We start from the raw sequence: 13,524 nt of genomic DNA on the forward strand, positions 1-13,524 counted from the left end.
CTAGAGAAGACTTACTTTACAAAATAACAATTCTCTGGAACAAAATACTGTATACTTTCACATTATTTTATTGTTTCCCTTTATTCATCCAATGTATACATTGGATGAATGTATACATGCATGGACTGCAGCCTTGTCTAATTCAGTGAAACTAGGCCATGCCGTGTGGGGCCACCCAAGACGGACGGGTCATAGGGGAGAGGTCTCACAGAATGCGGTCCACTGGAGAAGGGAATGGCAAACCACTTCAGTATTCTTGACTTGAGAACCCCATGAACAGCTGGCTTAAAGCTCAACATTCAGAAAACTAAGATTATGGCATCTGATTCCATCACCTCATGGCAAATAGATGGGCAAACAATGGAAACAGTGAGAGACTTTATTTTGGGGGGCTCCAAAATCACTGCAGATGGTGACTGCAGCCATGAAATTAAAAGACGCTTACTCCTTGGAAGGAAAGTTATGACCAACCTAGACAGCATATTAAAAAGCAGAGACATTACTTTGCCGACAAAGGTCTGTCTAGTCAAGGCTATGGTTTTTCCAGTGGTCATGTATGGATGTGAGAGTTGGACTATAAAGAAAGTCCAGCACCGAAGAATTAATGCTTTTGAACTGTGGTGTTGGAGAAGACTCTTGAGAGTCCCTTGGACTGCAAGAAGATCCAACCAGTCCATCCTAAAGGAGATCAGTCCTGGGTGTTCATTGGAGGGTCTGATGTTGAAGCTGAAACTCCAATACTTTGGCCACCTGATGTGAAGAGCTAACTCATTTGAAAAGACCCTGATGCTGGGAAACATTGAGGGCAGGAGGAGAAGGGGACGACAGAGGATGAGATGGTTGGATGGCATCACCGACTCAATGCATATGAGTTTGGGTGGACTCTGGGAGTTGGTGCTGGACAGGGAGGCCTGGCATGCTGCAGCTCATGGGGTTGCAAAGAGTCAGACACGATTGAGAGACTGAACTGAACTGAACTGATACATGCGTTAAGAAACAGTGTTAAGTGCAATGATATTTTAAAAGATGAATAAGAAAGAGATCCTGTCCTGAAGAAGCTTCATGTTTTGCAGGGTAATTAAGGCATGCATACAAATAATAAAAATCAGTGCAGAAAATCAAAAAATCAAAAGTGGGAGACTACCCTCAGCAGGAAGAGAGAAGAAAAGTTACTGGAGAAGGCAAAAATTAATGAGTAATCATCAAAACAGAAGAACGTTCTATAAAATAACTGACCTATATTTACAAAAATGTAAATACCATGGATGACAACGGAAGGCTGAGGAACTACTCCTGATTAAAAGAAACTAAAAAGACATGACAATAAAAATGCACTAGGACTCCATCCTATCCTGGGCAAGGGAGGGCTGGGACAGACCAGAGGAAGGCAAAGGAGAGGCCCACAGGCGTGGAGGACTATTTTTTTACCTTTCAGTCCAGTTAGTAGCAAGGGATAAGTTTCTTTTTGGTACCTTGGGCAAGTACAAATGGGTTTAGAGAAGGTATTACTGAAATCACACACTTGCTATTTCCACGTAAGTAAAAAAGACTGCAATTAAAGGGAAATTTACACAACTTTAAAGTCTTTATTAAAGGTAGGAGAGTATGTAAAGGAAAAAGTTTATCACAAAAGGAAAGCAGCATCAATGTAACTACTATCCTTCAGCAGAGATTTATCTGAGGGGCCATTTAAGACAAATAAAGAGATAAAGATGAGCAACTTTGGGAACCCAACATGCATTAATACTGAATAATCCCAGTATGGCTAAGACTGCATATTTGAAAGCTTGAACCTGCAACTTCACTACCTCTTCCCATCCACTGCCTGTAATATGAGTTTATAAATTCTTGACTCCTAACTGCTAGTTCTAACAAGATTTCCTGTTTCATCATTAAGAAAAAGTTAAATCTCAGAAGTCTGAAAAATGGAATAAAGAACACAGATCACCTATTAATGACTGTGCAATAAAAGTTAAATCAAAAACATTAAACCAGAATTTAGACTAGACTTGAATATACAAAGTAAGAATGAACACAACACTGTTAAACTGTGGTGTGAAATTACTCTCTGATTAGCTGCACCAATGACAGCTATTAACAGTTGATGTCCATGCACCATGATTCTGATAGTCTTACTATTGAAATAACTTATTTTATGAATCCTTGATATAAACGTTTTAGTAACAACCATAGGGGGTTTGTTAACCATAAACAAGGTCTTCAAGATCATTTTTATTCAAACAATAAAATTCCAAATTGGGAGAGTGGGAGTAAAATATGCAACGGAAGACTTTACCTTGAGTTCCCAGTGATTGAATTTCCAACCTGGTGAGTAATTATCTCGCAAATCAACTCGAACTCGAATATTGACACTGAGTAACCGCCTTTGATAATCACTGCATTTTGCAAGTAGAGCATCTCTGTCTTCTTCAGAAAGTGCATTTGTGATGCCACAGGGAATAACCACCACCTAGAATCCAGCGTGATATTACAAATTTGTACAAAGCAGCATCATACAAAAGTAATGAATTCACAATCACCACCTAGCACTCACAAATCAAAACCTCCTAGTGGCCATAAATCTTCACAGCAGTCAACTTCTGTGGTCTACACAGAATATCTAGCAATGAGCTGCATATTGTTTGTCCATGATGAATGCATTTTTGTTTCTCATTTAACCTATTATAAATCATTTCAAAAAATAATTTCTAGAAGTTTTATAAAGTAGGTAGAAAATTTTAAAGGGTAGAAAACAGTAACATGAATAATACACATAGTTACACAACACTGAAATCGAGACTGTATTCTGTGTTGTTTCCATATCAGCAAAACCTACCTGAATGACATCCAGAAAAGCACACTTTTAAATTTTCTTCACTAAATATGGCTTGAATTTTATAAAAGAAATGATGACCAGGAATACTTTGCTTACCTGAACACAGGCGACACGGGGCGGTAACACTAAGCCCACGTTGTCCCCATGAACCATGGTCATCACACCAATAGTTCGAGTTGTCAGGCCCCACGAGTTCTGATAGGCAAACTGCTTCTCTCCTGCTGTCTTTGGATCTTCAAAAACGATTTCAAACATTTTAGAGAAATTCTGTCCTAAATGATGTGATGTTGCTCCCTAAAAGAGAGAAACACATCTTTTAACAACCCATTTTGCCTTTGAAAATAACTACTGTTAAGACCACACACCTTAGCATGGCACTAGATCTGCTTTATCTTCCCTTTTTATGTTAAATGAGTTTTTAAAGCATAACTGATACAAAAAAGACTAAGATTAGTTAAAAAAAATTCTATCAGAATTAATACAGAAGACAACTATTATACCTCTTCTGCTGTAAGGCAGACCCTTTCATAGGCGTAACTTTAATTACAAAGGTTTAAAAAAATATATCCATGCTCTGGTAATTCAGAATACAAGCTTGACTTAACTGACATCGGAGATTCGGGGGGAATGGGACAGATTGGCCTGAAATTATAACACAACCTAGAAGCATGTGATATTTATATATTTTTTTAAGAGTCTACTTCTCTGATGGCAGAAGAAACTTCTCAGATTGGCCATGGCTATGCTTTCAGTCCCCTAGGAATCCTCTGTGGCAGACTGATACCTGGATAGCTCTTCCACTGGCAGATATAAATGCTTCCACTGTAGTGGTGTAATCTCCTCCTGCAAATTTCTCCTTTTCAGTCTTTCTTCCCTTTACAACAGGAATTGCCAGGAGTTCTTCATATACCCGAGCATATAAGTCAAGTATCTGCAAAACCTGTAACATGTTAAATGTAAAAGTGTTCAAATTTATGCTATATTTATTGGTTATAGATCTATAAAAACTGTACTATTTAAAACTAACTGTGGTGGGGAAAGCACTTCAAACAACAAAAATCTTTTTTCTTGGAAAGGTTAAAGCAGCCAGTGTAAATTCATTAAGAGAGACAAAGCAGAACTCAAAGAAATGGAACATTTTTCTAAATTAATTTTTATTGGAGTATAATTGCTTTACAATGTTGCATTAGCTTCTATTGTACAGCAAAGAGAATCAGCTGTACTATTTCCTCTTTTTCCTTCCCATTTAGATCACCACAGAGCACTGAATAAGGTCCCCTGAGGTATACAGTAGGTTCTCATTAGTTATCTGTTTTAGAATAATTTTTAATATACATAAATTTAGAATATAAGAGAAAAATGAATGCTTATAAAAGATACACAGTAACCTGGGTGAAGACATCCTGAAGAATAATTAATTTCACCCATGATATTATAATAATTTCTTCTATACATTGAAGTCCAAAACTATTTTCATCTGAAAATTTAAAGCAGTACGTTTATTAATAAAATTTCAATATGCAGTTCCTTAAGTTCATGCTCAGACAGTAAAGAACCTGCGTGCAATGCAGAAGATCCAGGTTCAGTCCCTGGATCAGGAAGATTCTTCTGGAGAAGGGAATGGCAGGCAACCCACTCCCATATTCTTGCCACGAGAGTAACATGGACAGAGGAGCCTGGTGAGCCACAGTCCATGGGGTTGCATAGAGTCAGACATGACTGAGCAACTAACATTAACATATTTGAATTAACCTGCTTTTAACGTTAAGAGGTGATATGTAAATTTTAAGGAACAAAACAATTTATACCAGAAAGCTGTCTTATAATGTCATTTCGAGTCAGACCAAATTTCAACTTATTTACTGAATGATTACTACCATGTAGATAGCACTGCATTACTCACAGCTTGGGGAGGGGGTGGAATGCATAGTCTGGACAAAGAATCAGAACAGAATTAACATGGAACACAACTTTTATACCTCTTCTGCTGCCTCTTCAAACGTAGCAAAGGCACTGTGCCCTTCCTGCCAGAGGAATTCACGGGTACGTAAGAAAGGCTGAGGGTGCTTGAACTCCCAGCGCTGGAAGAGACAAGAACACGGTCTGCTCGTTAGAGCTTTTCAATTTTTAGTGACAACTTTATGTGGTAAGCAATCAGAAATCCTAACTGTGATCCAAAATATCAATATTTCAAAAATGCTTTCATATTCCCAATCCTTTGAATCTAAAAGTAAGAAAAAACATGTGTTGTGTGTGTTTTTTTTAATGGCTAAGAAGAAGAATGAAGAACTGTAAGATGGGAGTGACCTACCACCACGTTGCACCACTGGTTGAGCTTCACGGGCAGGTCCCTGTGGGACTGCACCCACTTCGCATATGCAGGATACATTACTGAAAAGACACAGGGAAGCATGGGCAGTCAGTCGTTCCCCTTGCAGGCTGTACCATAAACCAGCAACATAATAGGAACTAAAGCGCTGTGTCTGTGCAGGTGAGTGAGCGGTACTGTAGTTCAGAAAATGGATTAGTCAAGGAAAAACTTGACCGTATTTTATGTTCTTCACAATGAGATTTACATTTGACAACTTCTCAGTGTTTTGTTTCTAGACATTAAGTGAACATCTTACAGTATATACTATGTTCTATATTAAGTTGTTTGCATTCATTACACTGTTCAATCCTCACATTCAACCCATGAAATAAATATCATCTCAATACTGAAAATGTGGAAGTTGAGCTTAGAGAAGTTAAATAACCTGCTAAATGCAGCAGCTACCAAACTTTACATTAAATCTATCTGCTGTGTCTACCCAGAGTCTGAAAGCTCTTGCCATGAACTGGTAATTTAAGTGAAGACACTTGTCTTATCATAGCCTATTCAGGATTATCTACAATTAATAAAACAAAAAGAAAACTTTGCCAATCTGCCTTGTGAAAAAAAAAAGCTGGTGTCATAATTTTAATAATGCATCATTATTAAGAGTATCACTGAAAGTATCAAATAAAGAGCAAACAATCTCTAGCTCTAAAGATAGATAACCACTTTGGAAGACACTAACAAGCCCAAAGGCTCGAACTTTCCAAGCGGTATTCCCATTTATTATGTGTAGTTTTAGGAAAACCATTTATCCCATCAGAGAACTTGTTTTTCTTTAACCTGCAAAGTGGAGATAACAGTAGCTGTCTCTACTTTCCTAACTACACCATTGTGAGAATAATACAAGGTGTAAATGAAATCACTTATTACCCTATAAAAACTCTATATAAATGTAACCTGAAAATGACTAATTTCAAGTCAATAGGGCATAAAACACTAGTGTTTGCAATTTTATAATCAATTCCAAGAATAAAAGTCCATGGGAAGTTCTGAAAAATTATAGCATGAAATGAAAGATGATACAAGTGTTTTTTTTAAAAAAAAAAAATTTTATCTGGATGACAAAGAGCTCCACAAAGCATACTGTCAGAGAACAAAATTCTATGCCACTCAAATCTGCACTCATCTTTATCCACATTCATTAAACTTTGTATCATCAACAGGAATTACAAATATCACAAAATAAAAGGTGAAACTCAACTCTGGAAGCTGTCTCTAATGTTCAATGAGCTTTTCTCCTGCGTTCCAACGCCCACCCTCACCTGTTTCACTGGTAGGACGAATGGCAATTGGTTCTGCCAACTCTGTTTTGCCAGATCTTGTCACCCAAGCAACCTAGCAACATAAAATCATTTTTCATACATTTTTAAAACAGCACTTTAGAGAAAGAACACAGATGTAGGCAAATTTTATTTCAAGTTTTGCTATATCAATTAAGCAAGTTAAAATAACCACTACTGTTCACCATGAGAAAAAGTATTTACTGTCTTTATAATTTTTATTTTATAATATAAAATCATGTTATAATTTATAAATTATAATTTATACTGTATTTATAATTTTTACTAAAAGGTAAAAGCCAGTTAATTAATGTAACAAAAAGAATCATGATTTACACTGATGAAAGAAATATAATTTTTTTAAATGGCTTTACATTTCTCTAAGTTGACTGCTGTAACCTGTCTTTTAAATTACTATTCAAGTGTGAATTGAAAATATACTTCTGACTTTATAAAAGAAAACTGCAAAAATAGATAAAGCAGGCTAATTTACCTCAGGAGCAAAGTCAGCAATATGAGTCTTCTCTTTCTCTAATGCACCTTGAGACACAAACATGGGGAAATAGCAGTTTTCAACACCGAGTTTCTTGATCTCAGCATCAAAAAAGTCCTTGATGGATTCCCAAATGGAATATGCCCAGGGACGAAGGATATAGCAGCCACTTACATCATAGTATTCAATCATTTCTGACTTTGTGATGACCTTTTTAAAAGAAAAATACATTCTATGAAGCCTAAATTGAACCAAAATTACAGTGTAAGTGCCGAGAGCATGACAGTCAAGCTTTAAGTCTGGAGGCTTTCCTTGCTGGTAAATCCTCTTAATGTGCATGTAAGATGGATCTTTCTAGATCCTTCTAAGAAACAAGAGTGCTCTAAGGTCATAAGACTTGCATTCTAACTTGCTTCCGCTGTTTTACTGTTTTGTTACTTTGGACTAAGACTTTCACCTCACCAAAAAACAAAACAAAAATAAAATAATGACTATCTCATAGATCTACTTCTCGGTTCAATACTTTCTGTGGGCACGCTTTGAAAACTGACACGCTACATGACTATACTATGGATTACTAAAGGCATTATACATTATTACTCTGTATCTGGATTTTAGAATCTAATTGTAAGTAGCCTTTGAGAAATTTAAAAGAAGAAATCAACTGAGCCCATACTCACTTGAGAATACCAATCTGCAAGACTGTCTTCTTTTCTGGCCTCAAGACCCAACCTGTAGATATAAAAAATAAAATATAAATCTCTTCATCCAGCAACTGCTTTGAGGCTCAATAGAAATAAACCCCGAAACTTCAAAATGGCTTGTTTTTCTTCAGTATGAGTTATTTCTCTGTTTGTATCTCTTCTGTATTCATCCCTATATTTTTATCCTAGAAAGTAGTTAAGTCATTTCTTAAAGGGTAGTGTGATACTGTCCACAAAAATTAGGAAAGCTAAGCCTAACCAAAAGCTATGATTTTAATGCAGACGTTCCTTTTACAAAGTTCTTTATAAGTTACCTTGTAAGTTCTTTATAAATTACTACTAATTTGTAGTAAAGACAGAATTTATTCTCACTAAAAAATAAAAAGAAGTTTCTGCCAATCTCAATCCAGATAAATTAGAGTAACATCAGTGTCTCACTGTAAGCACCTGTAAATAGTAAAAAACAATGGGTATATGTATATACATATGTCAATACATAAATGTGTATATGTGTGTGTGCATATATATCCTTACATGTTCTAAAGTTTTTAACTTCAGTCAATAAAAGTCACAGAAATAGATGCTTCCAAAATAAATTAGGTCTACAATAAAAAACTATTCTAGGCAATAATCTTTTTATTGAAACACTGACAATTATTCAGCAAACTGCAGTCTTAAAAATTCACACAGAAAGTCTACCCAATAGTTATGTCTTATAAAAGGTCCATCTTTTTAGTTTATTGGCTTAAAAGCTGAATGTATTTACATTTGAATTGTCCATTTCTCACTTTGACACATCTCAGCAAAATGTCTACGTGAAGTCTGGCCCTCTCACAAGCAGTCAGAAGGTAAAAGGTAAAATGTTCTGTTCTCACCTCTACTATTCTATAATTCTAATCACCCAGTCGATGCGCAAGAAAAGTCACAGTTGTATTCTCTTGTTTAAGGAGACCTTCTGTGTATGCCATGAGAGATGAGAGGCAAGATTTGAAATTCAGCTAAAAAAATCTTAACACCAAAGTATCTCTAAGTAGTAGCTGCTAACATCAGCTTAGCTTAAGTTTAGCTTCGAGAAAACCTCACATAGAGTTCACACTAATTTTGGGATGGGGATAATGGAGAAATCTTATTGTTCACATGGATTGGAAATATCATAACACTGTCTATTCCACAGCGGGTGTCATCTTTAAACCACGTTTGTTTCATATTTAACCAACCATTTAAAAAACCTATTTCAAATGAAGTTCTCATTTAGTCCTCACAAAAGATTTTCATTTGAAAAATCTGCTAAAGTACAAAACAATATGTATAGTTAGGTTAACAATTGTGTTAAAGGGAGGAAAAAGAGAAAAAAATAACATTTTTGCTGTTCAGTCACTAAGTTGCGGATAGCCAACTCTGCAATTCCGTAGACCACAGTATACCGACTGGGCTTCCCTGTCCTCCACTGTCTCCCGGAGCTTGCTCAAACTCATATTCATTGAGTCAGTGACATTACCCAACCATCTCATCTGTCGCCCTTCTCCTTTTGCCTTCAATCCTTCCCAGCATCAGGGTCTTTTCCCAAAATACATACATATATATATGTATTTGTTTTTACTTGTGTAAGCAAATGAAAATCTCTTGATGGATAGAGAAGAACAGTAACAGTGGTGACCAGTTCATTACGGTGGTAGGAGGAACTGGGAAAATGGGAAACAAGCATAGGAGTGAGACCTCGCTGAACTTTTTATATTCTAAGATTCTTGAACCAAGCAAATGAATGTGTTACCATTTAGGTAACATATTCTTAGGCCCTTGAGACAGTGGAGGACAGAAAATGAACAGAAGCGATCTGCTGACATTATACATTTAGCATTCTCCAATTTAATGTGATAGTCAAACTAACCAAAAAGAAGTTTTTTTTCAATAATTAAAAGTTGAATTCATCTAAAACTTTGTTTCACTTCAACTGAAGTTTCCATTTTATTACCTGGTCTGCTTCTTAGGCCCTTGTCCTTCCCCTGCTCCATTTGGTGACAGCCCACTTCCTTGGGTTTTAAAGGAATCTTTCTTTTGGCTGTCATTTTGCTTCTGAGGCTTATTCTGCTTTTCAGATTTATTTTCTTTTTCTTTCTTTTTCTTATCTTTCTCCTCAGCCCCAGTGGCAGAGACAGGCTTATAGTCTACTCCCGCCAGAGACTTGTACTGTGCTTTCAGCTGAAGGAGTTCTTGTACGGCTGTATCTACTTGATCCTTTAACAGAAGAGGAAAAAGAGAAGAGAGCATTTAATTCCAATCACTAACTAAGCACCGATGTCCAGTGTTTTACAAGCAGATCTGAAAACACAAAGGCAGAGGGGTACGGGCTAGCGGTCAGTATATGTTAAATATACTAACTATTGAAATGAATAAGAGAACATGGTAAGTAGAGACAGAACTGGAAAAGTTACTAAAAAATTGTACTATAATTGCTCTGTTTAAAGAACAGTCACTAACCACATGCAGCTACTTAAATTTAAATTAAATAAAACTTAAAATTCAATTCCTCAGTCACAACAGCCCCATTTCAACTGCTCAACGGTTCCAGAGGCTAGTGACTACGGTACTGGACAGAACAGTTAGAAGACATTTCTATCATTTCAGAAAGTTCTACTGGAAAGCACTAGATATAACATGTATTCTGCAATTTAATATGAGTCTTTACAGGACAGAAGTTGAACATTTCACAATTATAAAAATGACAGTAATCAAGCTTCTATATTACTGGTTAAACTTCAAAACCTGTAATGATTGCTTTCCACTCATGTGAATTTGTACCAAAAAATCCTCCTCCTATGGTATAATACGACAAGCGCAAACTACCCCAAAAGTTCAAAGTAAAAGCTGCCATTTGAGACTGACAGAGCTTTAGGGGCATGAGTCACACAAAGAGTACGCATCAAGGGTCTCCACTATGCCAGGCACTGATAGACACAGGCCTCTATTCTTACAGCCAAGAGAGACAATAATTAAAATATAGTGTGTTTAAGTTGTGGATGTGACGGGTGATGAAAGTAAAGTCCAATACTCCATTGGAACCTGGAATATTAGGTCCATAAATCAAGGCAAATCGGAAGTGGTCAAACAGGAGATGGGAAGAGTGAACACTGACATTTTAGGAATCAGTGAACTAAAATGGACTGGAATGGGTGAATTTAACTCAGATGACAATTATATCTACTACTGTGGGCAAGAATCCTTTAGAAGAAATGGAGTAGCCATTATGATCAACAAAAGAGTCCAAAATGCAGTACTTGGATGCAATCTCAAAAACGACACAAGGATCTCTGTTCATTTCCAAGGCAAATCAATCAATATCAAAGAAATCCAAGTCTATGAGACGACTAGTAAAGAAGCTGAGGTTGAACAGTTCTACAAAGACCTATAAGACCTTCTAGAACTAACACCCCAAAAAGATGTCCTCTTCATTATAGGGGACTGGAATGCAAAAGTAGGAAGTCAAGAGCTACCCGGAATAACAGGCAAATTTGTCCTTGGAACAAAATGAAGCAGGTCAAGGGCTAACAGACTTTTGCCAAGAGAATGCGCTGGTCATAGCAAACACCCTCTTCCAACAACACAAGAGAAGACTCTATACATGGACATCACCAGATGGTCAATACAGAAATCAGACTGATTATATTCTTTGCAGCCAAAGATGAAGAGACTCTATACAGTCAGCAAAAGGAAGACCAGGAACTGACTGTGGCTCAGATCATGAACTCCTTATAGCCAAATTCAGACTTAAACTGAAGAAAGGAGGGAAAACCACTACATCATTCAGGTATGACCTAAATCAAATCCCTTATGATTATACAGTGGAAGTGACAAATAGATTCAAGGGATTAGATCTGAGAGAGTGCCTGAAGACTATGGACAGAGTTTCGCAACACTGTACAGGAGGCAGTGATCAAGACCATCCCCAAGAAAAAGAAATGCCAAAAGGCAAAATGGTTGTCTGAGGAGGCCTTACAAATAGCTGAGAAAAGAAGAGAAGCTAAAGACAAAGGAGAAAAGGAAAGACATAAGCATCTGAATGCAGAGTTCCAAAGAAAAGCAAGGAGAGATTAAGAAATGCTTCCTCAGCGATCAATGCAAAGAAAAAGAGGAAAACAACAGAATGGGAACGACTAGAGATCTCTCCAAGAAAATCAGAGATACCACGGGGACATTTCATCCAAAGATGAGCACAATAAAGGACAAAACTGGTATGGACCTAACAGAAGCAGAAGATATTAAGTAGAGGTGGCAAGAATACACAGAAGAACTATACAAAAAAGATCTTCATAACCCAGATAACCACGATGCTGTGATCACTTACCTAGAGCCAGACATCCTGGAATGCAAAGTCAAGTGGACCTTAGGAAGCATCATTTTGAACAAAGCTAGTGGAGGTGATGGAATTCCAGTTGAGCTATTTCAAATCCTGAAAGATGATGCTGTGGAAGTGCTGCATTCAATATGCCAGCAAATTTGGAAAACTCAGCAGTGGCCACGGGACTGGAAGAGGTCAGTTTTCATTCCAATCCCAAAGAAAAATAATGCCAAAGAATGCTCAAACTACTGCACAACTGCACTCATCTCACACGCTAGCAAAGTAATGCTCAAAATTCTCCAAGCCAGGCTTCAACAGTATGTGAACCATGAACTTCCAGATGTTCAAGATGGATTTCGAAAAGGCAGAGGAATCAGAGATCAAATTGCCAACATCCGTTGGATCATCAAGAAAGCAAGAGAGTTCCAGAAAAACATCTACTTTTTCTACTTTTACTTTATTGACTATGACAAAGCCTTTGACTGTGTGGATCAAAACAAACTATGGAAAATTCTTCAAGAGATGGGAATACCAAACCACCTCACCTGCCTCCTGAGAAATCTGTATACAGGTCAGGAAGCAACAGTTAGAACTGGACATGGAACAACAGACTGGTACCAAATTGGGAAAGGAGTACATCAAGGCTGGATATTGTCACCCTGCTTTTTGAACTTATATGCACAGTACATCATGAGAAACGCTGGAGTGGAAGAAGCATAAGCTGGAATCAAGATTGCCGGGAGAAATATCAATAACCTCAGATATGCAGATGCCACCACCCTTATCGCAGAAAGTGAAGAACTAAAGAGCCTCTTGATGAAAGTGAAAGAGGAGAGTGGGAAAGTGGGCTTAAAGCTCAACATTCAGAAAACTAAGATCATGGCATCCGGTCCCATCACTTCATAGGAAACAGATGGGGAAACAGTGAGAGACTTTATCTTTTCGGGCTCTAAAATCACTGCAAATGGTGACTGTAGCCGTGAAATTAAAAGACGCTTGCTCCTTGGAAGAAAAGCTATGACCAACCTAGATGGCATTTTAAAAAGAAGAGACATTACTTTGTCAACAAAGGTCCGTTTAGTCAAGGCTATGGTTTTTCCTGTGGTCACGTATGGATGTGAGAGTTGGACTATAAAGAAAACTGAGCACTGAAGAATTGATCCTTTTGAACTGTGGTGTTGGAGAAGACTCTTGAGAGTCCCTTGGACTGCAAGGAGATCCAACCAGTCCATCCTAAAGGAGATCAGTCCTGGGTATTCATTGGAAGGACTGATGTTGAAGCTGAAACTCCAATACTTTGGCAACCTGATGCGAAGAGCTGACTCATTTGAAAAGACCCTGATGCTGGGAAAGATTGAAGGCAAAGAGGAGAAGGGGACAACAGAGGATGAGATGGTTGGATGGCACCACCGACTCAATGGACATGAATTTGGGTAAACTCCAGGAGTTGGTGATGGACAGGGAGGCCTGACGTGCTGCAGTCCATGGGGTCTTAAAG

The 13,524-nt window shown here is 37.5% G+C and overlaps 1 protein-coding gene across 2 annotated transcripts in view; it reads right to left on the reverse strand.

The window, feature by feature from the left end:
• The window catches only part of EPRS1 (glutamyl-prolyl-tRNA synthetase 1), a 64,648-nt gene that overhangs the window by 8,081 nt on the left and 43,043 nt on the right, over positions 1-13,524 (reverse strand). For both annotated transcript variants that reach the window (XM_059875455.1, NM_001243320.1), the window contains 9 exon segments: positions 9,663-9,925; positions 7,667-7,718; positions 6,987-7,196; positions 6,476-6,548; positions 5,148-5,227; positions 4,816-4,917; positions 3,621-3,776; positions 2,933-3,130; positions 2,297-2,470 (listed from right to left, as the gene is read on the reverse strand). In XM_059875455.1, coding sequence (XP_059731438.1) covers positions 2,297-2,470; positions 2,933-3,130; positions 3,621-3,776; positions 4,816-4,917; positions 5,148-5,227; positions 6,476-6,548; positions 6,987-7,196; positions 7,667-7,718; positions 9,663-9,925 — 1,308 coding nt within the window.

The sequence above is a fragment of the Bos taurus genome, chromosome 16 (genome assembly GCF_002263795.3).
Source record: "Bos taurus isolate L1 Dominette 01449 registration number 42190680 breed Hereford chromosome 16, ARS-UCD2.0, whole genome shotgun sequence".
Taxonomy (NCBI): Eukaryota; Metazoa; Chordata; class Mammalia; order Artiodactyla; family Bovidae; genus Bos; species Bos taurus.